Source organism: Strongylocentrotus purpuratus, unplaced genomic scaffold, assembly GCF_000002235.5.
Source record: "Strongylocentrotus purpuratus isolate Spur 01 unplaced genomic scaffold, Spur_5.0 spur5_scaffold_17, whole genome shotgun sequence".
Classification (NCBI taxonomy): Eukaryota; Metazoa; Echinodermata; class Echinoidea; order Camarodonta; family Strongylocentrotidae; genus Strongylocentrotus; species Strongylocentrotus purpuratus.
Genome location: NW_022145602.1, coordinates 15,056,581 through 15,082,728, shown reverse-complemented (window position 1 = coordinate 15,082,728; position 26,148 = coordinate 15,056,581). Strand labels below are relative to the sequence as shown.

Here is a 26,148-nt window from a genome sequence, read left to right as displayed (position 1 = left end):
CGCGTTTCAAGCTAGCTTTGCCGAAATAAAGCTCAAACCCTTCGCCTCATTATCACGTCGGCGACAAGATGGACGCACCTTGCTAGAGATTGACCAATCAGGGAGCAGGATTGCTGAACTGACCTTGCGCAGGAAGTGTTCCTCTTCGGACGGACTGCAACATTATATAAAATAGGGTACATCTCAGTATCCACCTGTCTGTCGGAGGGACTAATATATTCATCTGTAATACTTTTTCGACAGTTATAAAATAACCATATCTAAAAGGGAGATTAATATTGTGTATACCATCCATAACTTAACATTTAAAAACGAGCGATTTGAAATGTCTCAGATATTGTGTATCTGTTGTTAACACTCTTATTTTAAACTAATCTTCAGCTCTGATATGGGAAGCGTATATCGAGAGAACATGGCTATAATTCATTCTAGGTTTGTTTATCCTGCAGTAGATTGATTGTTTGAACCAGTAAAATAAAAACAAACTCACAAAAACTTGCTCGAAATCAACTTCAATAAAAACCACAACTCTTATTTGCACACAGGGGTGTCGGGCCTACTTAAATTAGTACTACCTTGATTTCCTTATATTTTTATGCTTATTACTCAGCCCCTATACATTTTCTACCAGAATCTTTCGGTACATGTGATTTATTGTAATCTTGAAAATTCAGTGCAAGTTTTGTTGGATTCTGTGAGAATTTATTTTCTATCGTTACTGGAACTGAAGCTCATCTTTAAGACAAAGGACAGCTTATGCTGGTGGGTTTTATCCAGCCCAATTTAATGAAAGGGGTTACCATCCTGTTGTGTATCAATAGACTAATTAATCACTGAGAGGAATTATACTATAGGGTAATAAGTTGTATGTAACATGGTAATCTGTATACCGGAGCTTGGCCATTGTAATGCTATAGGGGAATTGATTTATATACAAAAACAGGGCAATTGAATTGGGAGTATATGCCATCCCATCCGGCATTCTGAACAATATCTAAGAATAAAACAACCTTCATGCATATTGACTCTTACATAAATGAGATCGCTTATCAAATTATGTGAGGGTATTGTTTTGTTTTTTGTTTGTTTTTAGCTCGAAGAATTTTAGCCGGTACCCGTTTGTTTTTGTTTTTCATCATTAAAAAAATGCAAACAGCGATAAGAATGTAAATATGTTTGCACATGAGACGTAGGCTGTACATCAACGTTTAGGGGCAGAGTCGGCTTTGAAGAAAAAAAAGAATAGAAAAGAAATTAAAAAAAAACAAAAATTGTTGGGAAAATTTATACATGCCATAGACATAATCATTTAAAGATATTTGTAATCATTGACTATGGATTGTGCCTCCGTGCACAATAATATTGTTAACATGGAACTAGAAAAACTAGAAAATAAAAATAAATAGAAACACTCTATAATCGTTATTTTACTTTGAAGCATTTTAAATGAGATTCATTTATAATCATGACAATTCAACAAGTTTCTTTACTCCCTAAAATCCAAGAACTTACCTCAGCTGTATAGAGTGAAATCGTGAAGATACTGATTAAATTTTTCGACATTTCTTTTAAATGTCGATTTTTTTTTTTCTTTCCCAAGGAGGCACACGAAGCATTTGTCCTTCTTTTCTTTTCAGCTATTTGTTGTTGTTTTTCTTTATGTTCTTGTTCCAGAGAGAGAGGCGCTATATCAAATATCTTTTGGATTGGATTGGATATACAGATATCTTGGAAAATGAATGTGAATAGAGTTTTATTATTAAATTTCTATTCCCTCTCCCTAGCAGAATCCATTTAGATTGGACATGACAACTTTCTCATATATGTTCCAACACACAAAATGACTAAAATCTCAACTTCAAGATTCTAAGAGAGATCCATTTGCCATTTGCCTTTTTTTTTTTTGCCTTAAAATAAAATAAATTCAAAATTGAAAATTGAAGTAGTTTAAAACTTATTATAAATTCCACATCAAGAACATGAAATCTCATTGATAATACAACAATATGAATGGTTTGAATCAACATTTTATGCCTTTTACTATAACTTTTACAAAATATTTGTATAGATGCTAACGGCTTTACATAGTCCACTTTAGAGATAAGTTCAACTTTGGATTTTTGTGAAACACCCCTCTGTAACAATATTCTCTCCATAATATATTTCAAGTAGTGCACCAAGAGTGAAGGTACTTGTACTGTTTTTTAAAGTTTGTTTTAGATAGTAGTCTACAAAGAAGCAATCAACAACAACACCAACAGCAAAACAGCAATAACAACATCATCAAAAATATGAACATCAACAACAAAATATGTTTATACTGCCTTTCGTCCTCGGATCAGCACGCATCGGCACCAGACATGACGACATTCAGGTCATGGATGTATTTTGCTGAAGTTGGTCTTGATCCTGTGTCAAGGTGGTCAATGTATTATCTTGGAAGTAGCTATGAAGGTTGGTGGTCACTTTCCGATGATCTTGACCATTCAATTGTAATGGCCACTCATCACGAGCAGTGGTTATTAATCTCTTTTTTTATTCGTCGTCGTTTTTTTTGTTTTAATGTCTCACTCTCAAGGTTTGAACATACGTTATTGGTGGCCAACCTGTACAGGACTTCGACCCAGTTTTTAATTTGATTCTTGATTGTAGTCAATGCGCATGTAAAGAAGCCCACCCCCTCCCTCTCTCTCCCTCTCTCTCTCTTTCTGTCTCTCTGTTCCATTATTTAATACAAAAATATATCTTACTCTCTCTTTTTCTCTTCTTTTCCATTCTCTATCTTAAAATATCTCTCTTGTCTATCTCTGTCTTACTCTCTTCCCCTGTCTCTTTTCTTTTTCAATCTCTATTTAAATTATATCTCCTGTATATCTCTCCTTTACTCTATCCGCTCCCACTCTCTTCTTTTCCATTCTCTGTATAAAATCTCTCTCCACTGCCTCTGTCTGTTACTCTACTCCTCCCCCTCTCTCTCATTTTCCATCTTTTATTCAAAATCTCACTCCTGTCTATCTCTCGCTTACTCCCCCCATCTCTCTATCCTTTTCCATTCTCTATTCAAAATCTATCTTACTCTCTTCCTCCTCACCTTTCCATTCTCTATCTAAAATCTCACTCCCTCTCTCTGCCAAACTGTCTCCTGGCGTCTAACCAGCACTTGTTATAACATCAAAGTAAAATAAAAATGGACCACAAAATATCACAGAAATAGCACATCTTGCTTTCGTTTAATTTGTTCAAAGAAATTCAACACGACTCGAATACAGACACAGCTTGCTTATATCGCAAGCACAACACCACATTTCACGAACTATTCAATATTATAATTCTAGACGTGTCACTCCACAGTAATATGTACACAGTTTTGAGATGCATATCGTTACAAATAAATAAGTATTGCAAAATATGTATTGCATATTCAGCATTATATACAAGAAATTCAGATTTCAATTTAAAAAATTGTAATTACTTATCATATTTGATAAAGGAGTTTTAAAAAATGTTCATGGATTAGTCCTTCGCATTGTCAATCGCGAGTTAAAATGGCAAGTTCGTTGCAAATGGAAAATAAGCCTAGGCGAGAAAGAGATACAAAGTTTTACAAGTGACAGAACGTTTCATACTGACGGAATGGCTCTTACGTCATTCACTCCCCCTCCCCCCGAATTGATTATTCATTTCCCAAAATGTGTATTGCTCCTTGTTATACATTATTTGAAATGCTTTCCACAGAGTGTAATGTCCTATTGATTGTGACATAGTACATTATGAGAAGCACCAAGGTGACATGTGATTTTAAAAAAACATAATAATAACAGTTAAAAGTTTTTCAATGAAATATTATATAACCCTGTCTCCCCATTATCATATCGGAAAACCTCTATGATGGATCAGAAATAATTACATTCGCAGTATTTTATAAATCACAGGACCAAAATTAACTGATTACTATTTCATCATTATTAAAAAAAACGTTATTGGGGGTATTATGAAATCACCCTTCCCATTAATCCTATGCTAAGGTCAAAATAATGGTTGGGTCAAAAGTATTTATGTGTCGAGTGACGAAATGAATATTTTGGTCTTGAAATAGCTAGAAGGTTTAGCTACCATATTTTCTTTCTATTTTGAATTCGTCCATGATGCATATCGGCCACCATGTAACCCTGTAAAATATCAGCTCGGTCCATGCAATATTGGACACTTTAAAAAACTGGCATCTCGCATAGTAATGGAAGATTGTGTGATTTACACATTATTACAATACATGCAATGAATAATATACATGTAGTACAAGAGGCTTATATCAACATTCAATGGTGAAAAGTGATTATTTGGAACGTTCAAGACCGAGATTACCATCTACTATTTCAAAAACTTATTACTGCAAGTACTTTTACAATCACAGCAAGAAAATCAACGTAAACTATTTTACTTCACAATAAAAGAAATTACAGTCTATCCAGAAAGTATGGAAAAACAGGTTAGCAATTCATGTCAATTTGCAAATATATACTGTGTTCATAATAGTCTCCATGAGACAAAATACATTTAGATTCCATTTTACTGTTAATTCACATTGTCCAATTTTTGTTTTAATAGCCTACTGAATAAGAAGCATTCGTTATTTTTAGTTTCTTTAGAATAAATAAGTTTCTGGCATCCTTATTGTCACCTTGCATTTAATTACAACTACCTTTAAATATAAAATATCCACTTAGATTCAGGAATCAATTCATCACAAAATTATCACTTCCAAAATACATGCAGGTCTACTTCAATTTCAAGTTTGATAATTCAATAAAGAGTATAGTACCACAAACATAACTGTCCCTCGGCCAGAAAAAAATATTTATAAATATATTTGCAACATTGCTTATTTGAAAAATTCACTTCAATCCTCTGTAATTTGATCAAATTTCAGTTAATGTAAATGTTTGCGAGTTCGCAATAATCTAAAACTTCAATTCATTTTTAAGATCAAGTGATTCCAAAATAATAATTACAGTCCATTTGAAATAAAATATACAAAATACTAGATCAAGAGGCTTTCTGCCTCTTAATCAACATGTATGCATCAGCAAATTACATCCTACCATTACACAACACATATTAATGATGTTTACAATTATATAATTTCACAATGAAATAAGACATTTCACATTGACGTATTGCTTATGATTTTCGGACATACCACTGTCCAATATATGAGGCGAATGGAAGTTTTTTATATATTTTTTTTTATTAAAGGCTACAGACGAAGACAGAGACAGACACTGGATAGTCGGCAAACACACACAAACCCTTGTCGGATGCGATGTGTAGCAAAGTGGCTTATCTATAAGACTACTACCTACTGCACTTATTGGGCTATGTACTATGAATATGACTGACAAAGAAAGCGGACAAAATATACAGTTCCTCAGGTAGACAAAGGAACATCCCTTCACTGCTATTATGTAAAAATGTGTAGAACAGGTGTCACATGCATATTCACCTTTTTACATAGTAGCAGTGAAGGGATGTTCCTTTGTCTAACTGAGGAACTGTATATTTTGTCTGTCATGTTCATAGTGTAGCTGCTCCTATTAATTTGTAGTATCTCTTTGATTTAACACAACCTTCATTTTAATTCCTTGTTTGGTTTTTATGTGGCAATTAGTCAGAAATGAGAAATGACTATTTTTGCAACAGATTTTCTTTTTATTTATATGAAAAAACAAAGTAATGTAAAAAAAAGAGACTGACTGAGCTAGGCTCTACTTTGAGGATTTGTGGTTAAGTGTCAAATAAGGTCTGCGCATGCAGGCTAGGCATTTGACATCTACTGGCTGGGCGATTTCCTGGTTTGTTAATTGATAAGACAATACATTGAGCATTTGCATATGAGATTAAATGTGGAGGATTGTCACAATACTTGTTTTCAGGTCAAACATTTTCTATTCCTAAGCTGCTAGCAGAGACATAAGGTCATTTACAGGTTAGTTTGATTAGAAAGGTGATAAAATCATTGTTTGTTTTGTTCTGTGTTTTCATAGATGTAGAACAGGTTTCGGGCCAATAGAGGTCATTTTAATTGATCATGTAGTAGGACCGTGCTTTGATTAATGTGTTACTTAATTGTTACATGGGATTTAGACTTGTAGGCAAAGCCTTTGTCAACCCCCAATGCACAGCGGTATAGCACTGACCGGGTCTGAGCTAGCCAGTATGTAGACTATACATTCTACATAGGATACACAGTCATTGTCAATTGGTAGTCTAAACGCACAGACTCTAATTTGAAACTTTAACACAACCAAGTCAGGAGGAGCTTAAATGCAGAGCCTATGGTGTGCGGTAGACTGTGCAGTCAGCCTAGTCTTTACAGTGCAGACAGTTTATAACACAAAACTACTGACAATGGTTTGGCCTGCAAACTGTATGATTATGTACTATATTTAGCCTATGATTGCAGACTCCTTTACTATAGTGGACTATCTTAAAAGCCTGCAAGTGAGCTGTTACTATGCATGTGAGCAAGTGCTTTGCTAGAGCCAGGCCACACCCCCCCCCCCCCCTCCCACCAAATGTAAAAATAAAGAAAACAAAATTGTCAGCAACAATTAACTGTCTTCAAAACTCAAAACCTGATCACTTTTGTGACTCTCTGGCAATAAAAAAGGGCATCAATTTCACCCCATCATTTTGCACACAGAAACTTGAAAGAGGTGACACCCCCCCCCCCCTAATCCCAAGCAACACCCCTGCTCTTCATTTGAATGACCTACAAATGTACATCTAATTGTCAGAAAGGGAAAAGTCTACCATCATATTGTGTACATTATACAAACAGGACTTTGTTCACATTTCTAAAAGTCTTTGGTCAATTAATGAAAACATTCACATTGAAAAAAGTATACCTAGATGATTAGCATACAATATGGAAGGGATAATATGGACGTATACAAGGCAAGGTGTTTTTTTCGGGAGGTACTACTTTTCAGCCTGACTTGAAAGGGCAAGAAATAACCAAAATTAGAAATTGCACAAAGAAAAATACAGCTATCCTTATCTAGATATACAGGAGAAACATATAAATAATACATTTTGATTTATTTAGGATATAAGATTTAAGTATTACAAATATGTATTCCTGAGCATTGTAAGGATTGGGTGTTTAGTTTTTGTTTAATGATAGTGTGGTGTAGATTTAAAACTACAATGAATGCATAGAGTGTAGTGCATAAAGTTGATTCAATACCATGATATGTGCTAACACCTACAGTGTAAAACTTCAGTGTTAACCAGGTGCCACTGAGTAAATAGAATGATTTGGGGTAAATAAAAGATTTGGCGTCATCACAAGAGATTTTAAACTGGCACCACAGGTTTGGTGTTAATTTTGCTTAACACCACACATTTTAACATTAACATCACGCTGCTTAACACCACTGGGGAGCATTACAATATTAAACACTGACTGTACACATACATATTGTATAGAACATTTGGTGTAAGACTCAAGTGTACAGTAAGCATTAAATAAAACTGGATGTACATGCAGTTGGCACCTTCTTTGAGAATTAAAATACCCCAAAGTATTTATCTCAGTGTTAACTATAGATTGTACTCTTGGTGTAACATGGACTATACTTATGGTGTAACATGGACTACACTCATGGTGTTAAATGGACTACACTCTCGGTGTATAACATGGACTACACTCTCGGTGTAACATGGACTACACTTGTGGTGTTACATGGACTACCAGGTACACTCTTGGTGCTTGTAAACTACTCAGCTTTCTGGTGTACTTATGCAAAACACTTCTGACGAATATACACAAACACTGAACACGTACACTGCTGGTTGACACATACAGACATCCACATATCCACATACATACATACATACATACATGTCCATGTACATGAAATTACATATTTACATTTCTATCATAATAATATACTTCGTTTCCATACATCCTTCTTCTTCTATTATCTCTTTTGGCCCTTTTTGGCAATAAATAGAGTTAAAAAATAAGAGCATCTGAATAAAAAAATTAGCCTTTCTCTCTCTCTCTGTAGTAACAACTCTCAAAAAAATACTTTCAATTGCAACGTATCTCATCAAGAAAATAATGCATCTATAATAAAAATTATGCATTTATAATAAACCTCACTTTGTCCACATCATATAACAGCAACCAACATTCAATAACAAAGAACAGTTTTGTTTGCAATGGGCTACTAAGAAAAGAGGAAATTCCTGGTTTTGTGGTCTGTTAAAATTAAAAAGGGACACATTGTCACACTTACGGTACATTGGAGTTCAATTCTCCACATCCACAAAACCACTTTTAGTAATTGTATGTCTTTTCTTTTTTCTCCTTCTTTTTCTTATATTATCATTTGATGTCTAGCCTCCTTCCTGAAGAATAGATTTTATTTTAATGTAATTCATACAGAAAAATGGTTTATTGAATATAACTTTTGAATGTGTTCAGAACACGACAGCTATGGATACAGCTAGCATATCATATCCAACTTCAATTGTCTTTACAGCAAATGAAGATAAGCCAATTTTATTGCATTTTTTTGAAACACCATTTTTATACTTTGCATTTTTTATTGAAGGTTAAATTGTGCCCTCAATTTGCTCGAGCACAACAGAAAATGCATGTATACATGCATTAGAAAACTAATGTGTTTTACCAGCTTTGTAGTGTACAGTTGAAAGTTCATAACGAATGAACACTATTTAAAGTAGCCATTCGCTCAATCAAACATTCTTAGCAAATTTCTCCTCTTTACTTTGTGGCACAGCAAACAAACATACATCATTCATCCAATGACTCACCATTGGTACACATACAATTTTCAAAAGTCTTTATTGAGGGGTCAGTGACACAAAGACGTAACTCTATTTTTTCCATTTTGAGAAAAAGTGGTTTATGTGTCACTGAGCACTTGGGCCTTAAGGAGTTAAGTCTGTGTTTTACTAGCCATTGACTTCAATGGGGTGTTAGGTGCGGTTAAGTCTTTGTGTTTCCAGTAGCGCCTACATTTTTCTGAACATTTTGATATCAAACACTCATTTTGGTAAAATATGGAGTTACGTCTTTGTGCCACTGAACCCTCGACATACAATTTTGACAAGTCTTTATGATAAGTTACATAAAAGAAGGGTATTTGCATCGATCTCCACGATATGCACACATTAATTGTACGCTCAGAGCCAGAAGGGATTATTTCAAATCATTTACAACAATGTAAAATGCCCTTCTGGCTCTCAACAGGGTAAGCGTTACCTGTATATCGTTCTGTTTACCTTTAGCCAACGCACAGCCCGATATGTGTGCGGGAAACTTGTGTATGCACGCTTGAACATTTTGGGATCTTGTTATATACACAAACACATCCTCGTATAATTATGAATCCCATTGGGGCAATGATGATCAAGAGTGTGTGTGTTCATCACAAGAATGGCCATTGTGACCTCACAAAGACATCTTTCAGCATAATTCTTGAAAGACATCTTTCAACAAACATCTTCGGCCTGCATTGTTACCCTCTTATCATAGGGGTGGCTAATGAGGTGAAGGCAGAACTGCCGATGGGAGAGAGAAAAGAGGAAAGAGACTTTCAGTACGATAACATATCTAGTCATCAGAAGTGATGCTGATTGCTGAAGCCACTCTTTGAAGTCCATGAACTAGGCTTCTGCAGACGCGTATCAGCTTCATACTGCACACGTCTGCGACTGTCCAGTCGCCATCCTCAAGACGTGGCATGGGAGCTAGTCGAAACTGGGCCGGCCAACATTTGGGATCTGACCTCTACATGCAGAACATCTCGCTCATCCGTAAACAGACGTACGACTCTAAAGGCTGGACGATTTTGAGGAAGAACTCACTTGATTCCGGCGCTGACATTCAATTACAACACAATATTCTTTTGACCATGACCAAGGTTGAGGAAACAAACAACAGATCAGGGAGTATTATGTTTCTTGGAAGAGGACACGCGCAACACTAGCATGATTCCATGATGTCACTTCCTGTTAACCTCTGCCCTTCGACCTCTGCAGAGTGAGCTAATAAGCTGAGGTCATCCGATTCCGAGCTGTCGTTGGATCCCTCGCTACCGATACTGTCCTGTCTCGCCCCACGCTTGTTGGTCACTGCTGCGATGGGGTCGCTGCTGACCACACCCTTGTTGCAAGAGAGGGCGGGGCTTGGCTTGTGCTGGGAAGAGGGGTCAGAGGGTGACCTGTGGGCGGGGCTAGGGGTCGGCCGTCTGACCCCTGACCCCAGGCAGGAGTTTGCGCACGGTCTGAGGAGCTGTGGGTGCACCATGATCTCTCCTCGCACCCCCTTGAAGATGGTCCCACAACAAATCTTCTCCCTGTTAAAGAAAGATATATATACATTAATGACCATCTTTTAATCAAAAACTGAAAGAAGTGATGAAGTCATGAATGATGATGATAATAATGATGATAATAAAATTAATGATGATGGTAATGGTAATTGTGTATTGGTGGTCATATTGATGGTAAAAATGATGGTCATTAGATAAAACTTCAAAGTAACACATTAATCAAAGTGACCTACAGTATATTGACCTGAAACCTGTTCTACATCCATAAAATCAATATTAACATCATAATATATCTACAATCATAAATTGTTGTCGATTAATAATTCCTTTCTAACAAGTTTTCAACACAACTTAGCCCTACAATTCACTCTAACGAATTGGAACTGAGGAGAATTCAAAGAAACGGCACAAGTCAGAACTAATATCCTTCATTACACTTAAAGCTATATTATGCTTCTCCTTCAGATATCATTAAAAATTATTCCACGCTGTAGATATGATATGACTTACTGAAGCACTCAACTATGAACTTATATTGCTCTGAAGAAGAACAACATATAAACAAAAGCACTTTGTTAAAGAAAAAGATTTATTTTAAAATTGCCTACATTTTCCAGTAAGAAGTGTCAATGATGGAGGCCAGTAGAGGGGGTAGTTCATCTAAGTCATCTGATGATATTAACCCAGTCCTAGATCTTGGCTGGGAGGCTACTGAGATGTCTGAGGCATCACTGGGGGTGGGGCTAGGTGGCGATGCATCTTCCGCTGAGAGGTACGCAAAGGAGAGAAAGGGAAAAGACATGATTATTGTCTGCATTTGATTAGTGCTATTAACATGCAGGGCCCTCATGGAGAACAGTATTAATACTGATGAGGCTACCCTGGGTAAACAAGACATATTATTATTATTATTATTATTACTACTAAAAGGATAGCTGAGTTCTTGTTTAAGACCGCAAATGCCTTCAAAATGCATGGTTATTGCTCTTATTCTTATTTATGACATTTCTATTGCTCTTTTAGGACCTAAAATTGCTATGAAGGTAATTTTAGACCCCAAAATGTGTGCAATTTAGCAAATACGATCATACCAATTCAGCTCCACTTTTAAAAGAATAATGGTAACTGTTAATTAATTTATTCATTAATAATAACAATACACAGGCCGGCTGGTAGTGCGTATTATAACCAACATGAAAAAGCCAATATCGGCATTGGCTGGAATAAAACGTATGAGGGGCTATCTCGTTTTTTCAACGGCTGGTTTAAATTATGGAATATTTGTGGGGCACCAAAAAATATTAGAAATTGTTATATTTATGGATATTTTAGCCGTCTCTGAACCGATTTTGATCAAACAAAGATGATTTTGTCATTTAAATTGTATGTTCTTTCAAATTAGACTCTCAGTTTTTCATTAGCTCACAAAAAAAAAATTGTGAAGCACCCTCTGCAACAAAACTCAACTATCCCTTTAAACATCCTATCCAAGGGACCGTACAACTCTAAATTCAATGAATCTCTTACTGTCAGGATGACTCCTTGCTCTCAGCCCGTCCAGGAGCTGCATCCTCCTCTTCCGCTCGGCGTGCTTCCTCTTGTGTCTCCGGCTCCACCCGTGCTCCGTCACCAGGGAGCCGGGGTTGTTGTTGTTGCAGTTGTTGGAGTAGAGGTTGGTGGGCGCGGTCTTCTGGGTTTTGAGCTTCTGCCTCAGCTGGGACTTCCCCCCTGGCCCCGCCCTGGCATCTACTACCTGGTGGTCGATTGAAGGGAAGGTGTAGTAGAGTGAGTTAGTTCAATTTGGTTCAATCTTATTCTTTTTCTCAATCATACAAAAAAACAATGACAGTTGTGAAGTCTGACAGTTATAAGAGCTATAGAAGAACAATGATATACATGTATATACAGTGCAAGATTGGATGCAATTAAGGGAAAATTGAACTGCTGAAAACCTGCAAGGCCGCGTAGTCCTCAACGTATACAAAATACAAACAAGTTTATCAACCCCACTGGATATACATACAAGCTTGATATAATTATGAACTTAATACCTTTAAAGGTGCTAAGAAAAAAAAGTTTATCACAAAACACAATTAAAATCCCAAAGGTGAAAAGATAGTTGGAAATAAATGAATTCATTTCCTGATTTTCAGGTGGTAACCATGGCAATGGCTGAAACTTACATGGTTCCAATTCCTCTCGGTTCCCTTGGGTAGTTTCTTCCACCTCTTGATGAGTAGCACACAGGCGTTGCAGATCTCTCCTTGTCTCTGCTGGCCCTCCACCAGGTTGAAGCAGTTCTTGAACTCCATCTCATACTTCTTGCTGTCTGGAAATGTAGATGCATAGTAGAAAAATAAGGTGAACAATAATTTGTGAGCGTTATCATTGTATTATTTGTGATGTCGAAGAACATCAGATAATGTTCCCTGAAAAGCATGGCTCTTCAAATGCCTTAATATTCTTGATATATTCTTGATGTAGTCCAATATACATATTTCTGTGTACAGTGCTTGTAACTTTACCAAGACTGGGCCAAATTTCTTATCATTTTTATGATTCCAGAACCTTGCAGTACACATCAATACTTATATGCCAGATGATCAATCATCAACCTTCTCTGATCGATTCCACAGCGTTTCTTTCACAATGCAATCGCATGACCAGAACTCAACCTTATCTTCAAGTGTTATTCTTGAGTTGAAGAGAAGAGAGCTTACACAGGTGTTTTAACATGTGAGGAAAGTTTTTATTAAAAGGCATGGTTGCGCCCTCTAACTGAATATACATGAAAGTCTGTCAGTTGATCCTATTTATGTGATTTACTGTAGTCAACTGACAGACTATAATGTATATAAACAGGATACTGTTACATAATCCAGTCTTGTATAGCGCATAATACATCATGAGTCTTGATCATGATATCTGGACATGTCTTGGTCTAGTGGATATGTCACCAGAATGTAGATCACATATGGTCCGCGGTTCATTCCCCGCCATGGCACTAATGTCCTTTGACAAGACATTAATCTACATTTGCAACACTTGACCTAGGTGAGGTAAATGGGTACCTTTTGCTAGGTAGGACAACTCATAATGTTTGCCCTACCTAGCAACAACTACATGTAATGTTTGCGTTTTGCATCTTGACTACTGAGATTTATTTATTCGTAACAGGTGAATGAAATAATTTGCAATGGGGCAATTACCGGTAACAAAGATTTGTGCATTCAATTTTATTATATTACGAAAATAGTCATACCGGTAGTCTATTATTTCATGATGAAAAGAAAAAAAAATGTTGCAACAGGAAACATGTAATAATGATGATACCTCTAATCGTTCTACCATTATTGATATTCATGACTCTAAAGGAAATTAGCACATGACACAGCTGGTAAATGAATGACTCATGACATGGGTTCAAACAGTAGTAGGGCATGCGTGGGATATGATTCATTTTAAATCCTTTATACCGCGGTAAACCTGTGTTAAAGGTCATGCGTTACATTTTGGTCATGACTAGAAATGAGATTCTCTCAGAATAATACAGGGGACTTTATGATAATAATATAATAAAAACGGTGCTTATAAAGCGCTAACCACCAAAGTCTGTAAGCGCTAAGAAACAAAATACAATGATAAACCATTACTTGTTAAACAAAACCAAAAAAAAAAAAAATTACAATACATGTACATATGAAATATACATCAATGTGAACAGAGTAAGCTAATCATCAAAAGCAATTTTGAAAAAATGTGTCTTAGAATCTGTGAATGAAAGATCTACCAGACGGAATTGATATATGTAGAAACTGTATAGTAGCCCATATGATAATTGAAAATTTAAAAGCATACAAAGATGAGGATTCGGGGTAAAATGGAGGTGTCGTGATAGAGTGGTTCATTCACTCTCAATCTCAATCTCAATCCCCGTCACTAGGTCCCCAGGGAAACAATATCCATAAGTTTGAATATGCTAGTCAGTACACCAGTCTATTGGGCAACTATAACGTTTCACCTAAACATCTTGATTGAAAGTTAGTTGACATTTGATTAAAATGGGTGTATTAGAGTTAACATGCTTTTATACAGTCAAACCTGCTTTAGTGACCACCTGTCTACAAAGACCAAGTTTATGTTTCCCTTGAAAATGGTTTCTCATTGAAACATGTACTAAAGGAACCTGTCTACTACAAAGACCACCTGTTTACAAAGACCACTTTTTGTGTTTCCCCTTTGGATGGTCTTTAAAGACAGGTTTCACTGTACTTATGAGTCGGACAAGTTAAAGTACATGTATGTATGTAGTATGTGTACTGTGTGATGTGTGCGAAGGAGGGACTGTTCACACTTACCTGTGAATCTGGAGCTGGATGACTTGGCCTTGCAGATACAGCACCCGGCTACACTGCGGTAGATCTTGGGACGGTGGAATGTGAACATGGCTGCTTGCTTTTGCACAGGTCTGCAAACTGTCATGAGAGAGTATATGAGTTCATTTGTAGAAGATTGTGAGTCATAAATGTGTAACAGGAGAATAAGATGGAATATGAATACAGCTGAAACATTACTGTAATGAGGGGCACATACATGTATGACCGGTGACCGGTGTGTTGGCTCAGTCAGTAGAGCGTCCACCTCACAACCACTCACGTTAAAAGACGGGAGTTGCTGCTACCTTGTTTGGTGTTCAACAATAAGAGATAGAGCAACGTCGATCTGGCGCTGCTCAGTGGCTGCCGGGCTCACGATCAATTGGGCAAAAAGAATTTCCATTTTCGGTTTAACTTAATAAAATTTGGAGTGGACTTTAACAAATTATTATTATTATGTACATTTACACAATTTTTTGGGCTGTATTGCCCTTTAGAGTGACAAAACATGGGTCGGTCGGTCAGAAATCTTTATACAAATTTTTAAAAATCTTCTTTTTTCTCCCTCTTTGGGCTGATATTTGTCAGTTTTTGTATTCATTAAACATTTTTTTCTCTAAAAAACAGTAAATTTTTTTCTTCTAAAAGCCGACCATAGATTTCAAGATTTTGGGGTCGGTCGCAAAGGGCAATATAACACTTTTTTTGTGTACGCCTTATTATAAATCAAGGCCTCGGTCTATGCTTGTAAGTAATAGTAAGGTGAATGAAATAATTTGTATTGAGGCACTTCACAAAGACGTGTGCATTAAATTTGGTTGCGTTAAGACAATTTCATTTCTCTGATACTCGATACTCAATCCAACAAGAAGAGAGGCTATGCATACATGTACAGTACTTTGATAAGAAGTGATGCGAGATGAGTCATGTGTGTTGTTGGTTTAGATGAAATGGGAACATGGCTCTCCAAGATTACCACCATGATCGAGTTAGGTTGTAAATGTAAAGAGCTAAAGAAAAAGGTGATATATTTTTTTATTGAAAAATATGAGTCAGCTCACTTTGGCAATAAATATTCAATTTTATTGTACATTAAATTGATAATCACTTTAATTACTACCAAAAATACATTCTTTGATATCATAAAGTCAAGTTCATTTTAATCTATTATCAAGGATAGTTTAATCTCACCATCGATCATATTTGTAATGGTGGTCTAAATTTTGATATTGTGAGCTTAACTGTATTTTTTGCCCGGCTATAGAATCACAAAACATGTACCAGGTATGCAAATCGCCAATCAACCTTACAAAATTTCTACTGCTCATTGTAAATATGTACAATACATTTTTATGTATGGCGCTATAATTATTAATTGTGATCTACATGTACACCTGCATGTAAGTAGTCACTAATCCGATTTGCAGCTACTGTACACACATAAGATATTTTGCATCTTAATTAAAGTGCATGTGCACCAGTGTTAGGAGCTTATGGATTTAATCAAATGAAGATTATGATTATCTACTTGTATGATGTACCTCATGAATATGCATGAGGTGATTCACATTATAGATTAATTAATCACCTGTGTAAAGATCAGTGAATCAAGAGATTGCCCTTGCATGATGAGTCACAGAGTGTGAACGTTCCCAAGCTCTACGTGTGTGTAAGTGCATTGGGTCGGTCTGAGGATGGGGATCGACTCTGTATCATCAAGCATGCATGAGTCATGCGTTCAGATTGCGTGTGAACAATCGCAGTTAATTAATTACTTCTTACACACTAACACGTGTATATACCTGTACCTATGTTATCATGTGCAATGTGCATAAATTAATGTAAAGTACCAGCAGGCCTACATATATCTACACATGAATACCCTTCTCTCACATACCCTGCTTTAATACATCACAGTTGATCATGTATCGTGCGTGGGGGCGGAAGGTTGGGGGGGGGGGGGGGGGGGAGGTCAAGGCTGATAAGTGGGTACCTGTAAAAACTATAAATTGTTTTGAAAATGTTTAGCACTGTCACTAACCCTAAAGCAAGTCTCAACACTAGTTTAACCCCTTCTGCAGAGATGCCAACCTTCTTCAACAAAAAAAAAGTATTCTTAAGAGCAAAAAACAGTATTTTGGGACAAAAAACAGTATTTTTGAAAAAATCTCTCACCTTAACATATCGCCCAACCGAGTAGCTTAAATAAAACGGCAGTACCACGTATACGAACCCGGATCGGAGCGCGACGTGCTTACATTACACGTGCGTTGTTCGCAATGTGCACAGTTTGGGGCCCGTATCATCATCCTGCATGCATCGTTTGAAGACGTAGGTGCATAATAGACTTACGACACAAAGCCCATGATCAGAAATTAAGAAAAACGTCACTAACAAAAAAAAAATTTAAAATTAAAAAAAAAAAATTAAAAAACGTAACAAAACATACAAAAAACATACTGCCGTATTCATAGCGAAAAAACGGAACAAATACGGCAAAAACGGAACAGTTGGCATCTCTGCTTCTGGATAGGAATTATTTTTAGGGCTACATTGATCACATATTGTTTTTCAGATGGCAATCAATAATAATTGTTAGGGCTCGGAATCACAAGTTATTGAGCCATACCACAAAATGTGGAATTGGCGGATCAAGGGGGGAAGGGGGCGCAAGAAGCACGAAGCCCCTCCCTGGGGATTGTACTACTTGGATGTATTGTAGTTCTACACAATTACTAGATGGTTTTTAGTACTTCAAAAAAAATTCTGAATTAAAGAAGTAAACACAGAAAAGAGCCTTAAAAATAGATAGCCCAATCAAATATTATCAGTCTAATCTGAATATTGCCATATTACGATTGAACTTTGTAAGTAAACCTACTAATAGTAGTACTGTACATTTTTTAGCCAAATCTGGCCATTAAGTAACTGCGTAATTTTTTTATTCCTTTTTTCTTCAATGCAGTGCAGACATCACACATCTAATGTATATCATGAAGCCAAACACACAAATTATTTTATTGAATATTGAAGCGACAGCATGAAATGGTTTCCTTTTTCATTACACCCTCGATACGAGGGCCAAATCTATGGATCAATCGGGGCTATTTTCATCTCCCTGACTTACTCGAATCCTACTCTAGAATACATAAATAGTCCATGCATAATTGCTTTCTGATGATGTTGATGATCGTGATGGAATAACTTTGTGATTGGAAAGCTAGATAACTCTCTCTATGCCGTTTGTTCTCTCCATTCTCTCTCTCTCTCTCTCTCTCTCTCTCTCTCTCCTCTTCTCTTCTCTCCGTACATTACCCGTATCTCTTTCATTCTGCTGTCAAAATAGGATTTTCTACAGAAAAAGCCTGTAACTGTTGATAAAATCTTCTCAGATGATATTTGTCGTTCCAGAGCCCCATATACTGTATGTATTTGAGATTTTTAGAACTCATGAAAAGCTTCTCAAACTGCCCCCCCCCCCCCTCCCATGGGATCATATACTCAATTAAATCATCATGCTGCGATATATAAAGTAGAAAAATAAATAAATAAATAAACAAAAACAATGACAACAATCTTTACAATACCCAGATCAGAAACTGTGGTGACTTACTCCTGAATCGATTAAAAATGATTTACTACCATCTACCGGTACTCAATTATAGTTTCTAGCACCCAGTAACCTATCTATAGCCTGTATCTTGTGTCTGCACTTTTCTGCTGGTAATGATGGTACATGTATATGGATTTTCAACCTACATGTGCATGATAAGAGATAAATACAAGTACATGTAGCTGATTAGATTACGAGTGTTACATTTGATATTGTTAGTCACAATGCTGTATCACACAGCTGGTAGGGTAAGGGGGGGGGGGGGGGTCATAATACTAATCAGAGGGGTATAGAAGGTGGCATGAGAGGGAAGAGAGAGAAAGAGAGAGAGAGAGAGAGAGAGAGAGAGAGAGAGACAAAGAGAGACAAAGAGAAAGAGAAATTCAGAGACATTTGATCAAAAGAGCAATTTGGCATGGGAAGCAACAAAGAAATCTCCTCTGCATGAGATCTGCACAAAGGGCTTGGCCAATGTATTGTGTACGCACTGTGGCAAAATAACAATGAAAGTGAAATATGACTGAAAAAGACTAGACTTCAAAAATGTATCGATACTTGAAGAATATGAATACAATTACTGAGGCAGTCATAATAGTAATCAAATAATTATTTAAGGCTGAAGGGGTTCTATTTTCAGGAGGGGGGGGGGGGCACTAGAGTAGAGACAGGTTAGCTGTCACCTGACATACAATGTGTTTGCATTGTGCAGGATGCAAAATGATAATAATGATAACAATAATAATAATAATATATGGATGTACATCGTGCCTTTTCCAGTGGATACTACTCAGCTAGCATTGTCTAAGGACAAATTAAGAATGATTTTTTTTTTTGAAGAAATGAAGTGAAGTACTATTTTTCATTAATGCAGGGAGTTTAATCCATAGACATGGCACAACGGATTGGAACAATTTAAAACCAGCCAGTTTTCAGGATTTCAAAATGAGAAATGCCTAGTTTCAACGTACTACATAAAGAACAAAATGACAGTCAGTGTCTGCAAACAATGTCCATCAATGGAGTAGATAATATTCTAAAAACATGAAGTAAATATGCTTTGATTTGTAGAGACAAGGAGTTTGCACGTTGACTATACAGACCTAAATGTATGTACATACATGACACTAGCCAGTAACCACTATAACAAGTGTTGAACATGACATCATCACAAATGATGGATGCAGTTGGTTTTGATACTAAAGGTCAGAGGTCAGTGACATGTCACGTAAATTGAATATTATTTGTAAACAGAGGATGAATTGAGAGATTGTTCAATTGCTCTCAACCATCTTGTTTACATCAAGACGATGATGAAATGGCAACAATAATTTATATACATTAGTCATTACAAATAAAATATGCGTCATATTATTAGTATGACAATGAGTGAATTAAATGAACGCTGAATATCATGTGTCACACTCGCGCTAAGAAGAGTAAGACAAGAGTCAACATATTTGTCTTTTAGTTTTTTCAACTTGGCAAATATTTGCTGTCACACAATAGCATTATGAAATTTTAGTATAAAATACTCACATTTTGACAATGACAATATATTCTTCCTCTATAATTTGTCCTAAAATGGTAAAGTCCTGGGAGCGATGTACTAAATCCAACCTAGCTTCAGAGATGCCAAATTACAACTGTGAGTCTGTGTGTGGTTGAAAAAAACCTCTCAAAACTGTCTTTGTCCACCAAGTTCTGGGAGCCTAGACCACAATAAAGAAGGAACCTAAACAAAACATCACTCATTGCCAGCTTAGCCCAACCGCAACCCAGTAGGACAGTGTGCATAAATTATGGACCCTTCTGGTCTCGGTGCTACCCAATAGGAACAAAGCACAGGGGGAGAATAAAGCCCAAATCCTGGCCATATATCGCTTTGTTAGGCTCAGTGGCTCGCGAGCGGCACGTGCCAGGCACGCGAACAAAGACCCCCAGCGAGGCCCGGTCGATCAAGCAGGACCAACCGAAGCCCTTTGTTTATGGAGTACGGAGAGCTCAGCTGAGAGGGGGAAACAAAAACAATCCTAACCCAGGAAATCTCTTGTTTCCGGGGGAAGTTGAAAATAGGGGGAAACGGGAGAGGAACAAAGCATTATTATTTCAAGGAGTGGAAGATAATGGAAAATATGGTTAAAAGAATATACCTTGCCACCGCCGATGAAGCAAAATATCTTCAGTGACATTGAAAAATGTCAAGCTTCCCGAATCCTCAAAATTACCATGTTCGGCGACGGATTGATCTGTGTGTAATATAGTGTGCACACCAGAGCTGGCCTAGCCTAGCCGGTCGGTTCGCCGTTACACACCCACGTGTGGTTTCGTAGTACGCCGGTCAATGAATGCGGCCATGTCGGAAATTCGAAATGAGACCCCATGTTCTTGCTCAAATCAGCTAATCTAGAAGATGTCTTACCTTGAAAATTGACAGATGTACAGATGAATGGATTCTCTAGAGGAGATGACGAACTGGACCTCTGGAGAAAGTTGATACAACACGAAAATCTTTGATAAAAAAATAGAAAGTATTTGGCCTCGGCAAGCGCGTCTCGATCATCTAGCTGGATGGAGCAATTTAATTCTGATATAGCCCCCTCTCTTGTCAGAGTGATATAAATGTTTTGATGAAAATAAAACTGGAATCGATTTATTTATTTTTTTAAATCACGTTTCTTTTCAAATCATCTAAAGAAACTCCTGTCGTGAAAGAACATTTAAGGGTTTTCATCTGCACCTTATTTAAACCTTGCTAGATTGAGAATGGAAATGTTTGAATATGGGCATTTGTTCAGCTTTGAAACTTTGCTTTGATAAATTAAATTATCAATTAATCAGTGCTGATAAACGCTTAAAACTATCATTGTTCTTATCAAAGATTAGTCAAAATTAGCACTGTTATAAGAGATATGAGAGAAAGTGACAAGCAGTGTAAAGTCAGAATATTTGTGCGATCTTATTCGTCCGTCACCTTCATTCCTTGACAAATATTACTGAAAAATAGAAAAACAAGATTAGTTGCAGTGATAGTCCTAGTATTTGAAAAAAGGTTAGAAATTGTATAATAGGGCAACGTCAGATTATAAAGGATGATTATCACAATATATTTAAATGAAATAGCATAGTCATTAATTTGTCGCTTTTAAAGCTGGTATCAATATGAAGAAAGATCAATAAGAACTGCATGGGATTAAGGAGACGGTTGACCGTCTACTCAAGCTTTTGCTTATAACGGCGACCTTCTGCTTTCTTTCTTTATACACGCAATGGCCCAACGTATAAGTTTACTCTTACTCATGTATTATATATTTGTTTCTATATTTTGTATATTGTTTGCATACCTTATGTTTTATATAATTATCCATATTTGTTGTATAACTGATTTGTTTGATTGCAGAAAATAAAGTCTTTGAAATGAAATGAAATGAAAAGGAGAGAAAGAGAGAGAGAGAGAGAGAGAGAGGGGAGTGAGAGAGAGAGAGGAGGGAGAGAGAGAGAGAGAGAGAAAGAGAGAGAGAGAGAGAGAGAGAGAGAGAAGAAGAAAAGAGAGAGAGAGAGAGAGAGAGAGAGAGAGAGAGAGAGGAGAAGGGAAAGAGGGAGACAGTGACGTTGGTACATGTATGAGCGCGGGTTTTTAAAAGAATCAACATGCAGCTTGTTGGTCATTATTATAATTGTTTGAATATTATTCGAATTGATATAATTAGGCAGTAACACGGAATTCAACGGAATTGTAAACTAGCTCTAATGAAATGTAGGTCAAAGGTGCTGCTTTACTAACGCCTACATTTCTTTTGTCTATTTGTCATGTGTTTTTTTCTTCTTCAACTTAATAAGGAAGTGGTATGATTGTTTTGTAATGAAACATCCTTTTCTAATCGCGGAAGCTTTTGTTGAGCAACTTCCGCATTCACTTATTTTGTATTTGTTCAGACAATGAAATTGGATAAGGACGAGGTAATGGCTTAACGAATACAAATGATAAAACATACATTATAAGAACTATTGTCACAATCGCAACTATTTTCGATCGTATACTATGTTGACTTATGTCCCATAAAAGTCATGTTCGGATTGCGTAATACCTCTATTGTCCAAAATTTTAATTCAGTTAAGTTGCTTTTGATATTTTAAAAATTATTAATTGAAATGTACCATCTTGCTGACAAGCAGCTTTAGCTGATCATTATCTTTTTTTTTCTTCTTCTTCTTCTTCTTCTTTTTCCTGTTCTTTCTTCGTCATGTAATTTGTTACGTCTTCTTGTTTACAGTCATTACGTGTTTTGATAAATGTTCTCTGTTGGCCACTATTCTTCTTTGATTGATTAAGTATTCCATATTTTTTTTACACTCATTAAAATTATCTGAGGGGTCCACAATTTACAAGCTCTGCTTTTCAGTGGACCTCTCAATTTCCTCAAAATATAAATGCAGTTAAATTTTAAAATTCATTTTTTTTGTCTTCGTAAAATGTATAAATTATTACTATGTTTTGTATACATTTTACATTGTATTCGTTATTATGTATTGTATTTTGTTGGAAATGAAAAAATAAAAATGAATGAATGAAATGAATTATAAGGTTTCGGATCGATAAAATCGACTCCAACTTTGATATTTCAAGGCAACCCATGCAATCTTAGTAATAAGTTTAATTGTATGATAGCAGAAAAAAGAGAAAATGAATGGCGACAGTTTGAAATAAATCAGAACAATGATCAGAGAATTGTGCATGTTTTAAATATTAGCTCTGGGTCCGGGGGGGGGGGGGGTACACAGATTTGGTTTCCCATTTATAAGGGGGAATGTTTAGGCATACTTTTGTTAAAAATGGGACCCACATGAATAGTAACTTTTTGTGAAAAAGTGACCCATTAGAGCGACGCACCCCGTATGTCTTAATATGTGAGTACCCCCCCCCCCCCCCGGATGCGTATAGTCATCGACAACTCGCCTGTTTGTCGTGTACAAACACATTATTTATTTGTATTTTCTCATAAGTGCCTTCTCCCGTGGGGAACTACTTAAAATATATTTTGGATAGCATCATTGGCGTATCGAGGGGGGGGGGGGGGGGGGGGGGGGGGGTTGGGAGTTCAAACACCCCTTGGCAAACAGGGGGAGGGGTTAGGTGTTCAAACACCCCCTGGCAAAAGAGGGGGTATTTTAGAATGTTTAAAGACACCCTCTGACAAAAAAATAAAAAGTATGATAATTTTTGTTTGCTCAAGGGGGGGGGGGGGTGGTGGATGTTGGCGTTCAACCCCCCCCCCAAAAAAAAAAGTGCTACCCCCCCCCCTTATTCACCGGCTGGCTGATTCGCCGCTAAATATTTTCTCACGAATCAAAAGTGGGAAAACAAAAAAAAAAGTGCATGCGCTCCTTCCCCCCGCCCCCCCCCCCCCCCCGCTTAATCTCCCGCTAGCTAATTCGCCGCTGAATATTTTCTCAGGAATTCGGCAAAAAACACACCTCCCCGTACAAAATCCTGACTACGCCCTTGGATAAAATTATATATTTCATCTAAAAAGAAGAGACCCTCCTGAGTTATACATTTTGAAAAAATTAGTGTCCTTTTCATCATGTTGCGTCTGATTTCGTTCATACCTTCCTGCAGTGGCGGATCCAAGGGGGGAGGGGGGGGGGGGCGGTGGGCCCGGGGGCCCCCCTTTGAGAAAAGAATCATGTAAAAACACGTGATTTTTACCTTTTTGGGGGGTTGGGCCCCCCCCCCCCATCTAAGCGAATCTTCGGCCGGCGCGATTTTCAAATTTTCGGGAGCAAAAAAAAAAAAAGTGCTCACTACTTATTTTGACAATGATGCATTCTCATATTTTATTGAATAATAATTTGCCAGTGTTTGTTTTGAGTGACTGCTAAAGCATGTGTACGCTACTATGCTTATCAACTAGGGGACCTACGCCCTTTAATCATAAATGACAGTAATGAGGATTAATGCCCCACAAAAAGGGCACTAATATAGCACATCAACACGGTTTTGATCCTGGGGCCTTACAGTTACGAGGCCATTGCTTTGCCACTGAACCATGACTGTACGCAGCGGGGGCTAGGGCAGGGGGCAGTTCCAACACAAAGAAAATGCAATAAATTATCAGTAATTCATTGAATTCCCCCTGGTCCCTAACAGAAAAAATCTACTGTGCGCCCATGCCTTGAGCCATAACGCATGGCCGTACAGAGGATTTTTTATGTTGGGGACCGGGGTAAAATGCAATGAATTATTGATAATTTATTGCATTTTCTTTTTTTCTTCCTCTCTCTCTCTGTCCCTGTTTTTCTCTCTCTCTCTCTCTCTCTCTCTCTCTCTCTCTCTCTCTCTCTCTCTCACATTTCGCTCTTATTTTCCCCTTCCGATTCTACCCCCTATGGGCAACCACCCTCTAGGATGACTACCCCCTAATAGGACAACCATCCTCTAGGACGACTACCCCCGGGATTACCCTCTAGGATGATTACCCCCAGCTAACGTTACCCTCTAGGACAACCACCCTCCAGGACAAAACCCGGACAACTACCCCTGGACAACTACCCCCAGACAACAGTTATCCCCCTATGACAACCACCCTCCATAGGACAACTACCCCCGCCCAACTATCCTAGGGGGTAGTTGTCCGGGGGAGTTGTCTTAGGGGGTAGTCGTCCTAGAGGTTGCCGATTGCCCTGGAGGGTGGTTATCTATAGGGATGGTTATCCGGGGGGGTGGTTGTCCAGGGAGTAGGTGTCCGGATACGATTGCATAATACATGTTGAAACGTTAAATGTAATACAAAGTTTTGGTATGGGGTCATGAATTTGATTCAAATGATCATATTGGAAGCACTATGCGATCCTACAATATACAGTGATCGTTGTCGCGGTTGAAATCGAGTCTAAAGTTATGAAATTGTAAATAATAACTCTTTATGTTGTATAGCTCCCTCTCAAGGTCAAATATTAATTAAGCTATATAAAACGATGTTTCTTTGCTAAAATCGACCGATTAGCTATTCCCGTTTGGAAATTATATATCACAACTACACATTCTGAGATTTTCATGGTTGCAGCTATAATATTGTACGACCGTATAGGCGCTATTTGAAATTTATCAAAATTTACTGGGAGCACCGGTAAATTTTTATATTCAATTTTTCTCGAAAGCAGAAGTGTTTTAGGGGCTGAATTTTTTAGTGCTTATAATTCATCCACATGGGCATCTAAATATATAAAAACTGTAAAGAATCACTATCCACCCAATTTTCAAAATTTCCCAAAACGTTGTATTACCTTAAATAAATACCCCTTTTTAACTCAAATAAGCGCATCTTATATTTTCACAACATTGTGCCCCCCTTCCTTTCTAATAAGTGCCCCTTTTCCTTATGATAAGTGGCCCTTTCCACCTCTTTTAAATGACTCTATTCAATTATGAGAGATAGTCGTTTTACTTTGCCAAGTGCCTCTTCCCCTCCTGATAAGTGCTCTTTGCATCTTTAATAAATGCCCCTTTTATGTAGGCACGTCCCTCTCTTCCTCCCTAATGAATGTTCTTTTTCCTTCTTATAAGTGCCTTTTCCCCTTCTCATAATTACCCCCTTTTCATCTCTGATAAGTACCCCGTTTATTTTAACATGTGCCTCTTTTTCTTTCTAGTAAGAGCCACTTCCCCCCTTCTCATAAATGCCCCCTTTCACCTCCGATAAATGCCCCTATTAAAATCTGATCGGTGCCCCTTTTCTTCAACAACTTTTGCACATTTCCCTTTTTTATAAGTGACATTCTTCCTTTTCCTTCT

The 26,148-nt window shown here is 37.2% G+C and overlaps 1 protein-coding gene across 4 annotated transcripts; it reads right to left on the bottom strand.

Moving 5' to 3' along the window:
- Positions 1-9,732: 9,732 nt before the first annotated feature.
- LOC115917915 (SIN3-HDAC complex-associated factor-like) lies at positions 9,733-20,897 on the bottom strand. 4 transcript variants are annotated; one of them, XM_030987794.1, is made up of 6 exons: positions 20,776-20,897; positions 14,726-14,842; positions 12,551-12,696; positions 11,895-12,120; positions 10,976-11,132; positions 9,733-10,391 (listed from the first exon to the last, which is right to left on the bottom strand). In XM_030987794.1, exons 2-6 carry the CDS (start codon positions 14,811-14,813, stop codon positions 10,019-10,021), a joined length of 990 nt encoding a protein of 329 aa, XP_030843654.1. In that variant the 5' UTR covers positions 14,814-14,842; positions 20,776-20,897; the 3' UTR covers positions 9,733-10,018. The 4 variants fall into 4 exon arrangements, with proteins under 4 accessions (XP_030843654.1, XP_030843653.1, XP_030843652.1 ...); XM_030987793.1 differs by lacking the exon at positions 20,776-20,897 and adding an exon at positions 20,507-20,635; XM_030987792.1 differs by lacking the exon at positions 20,776-20,897 and adding an exon at positions 19,893-20,035.
- Positions 20,898-26,148: the final 5,251 nt, after the last annotated feature.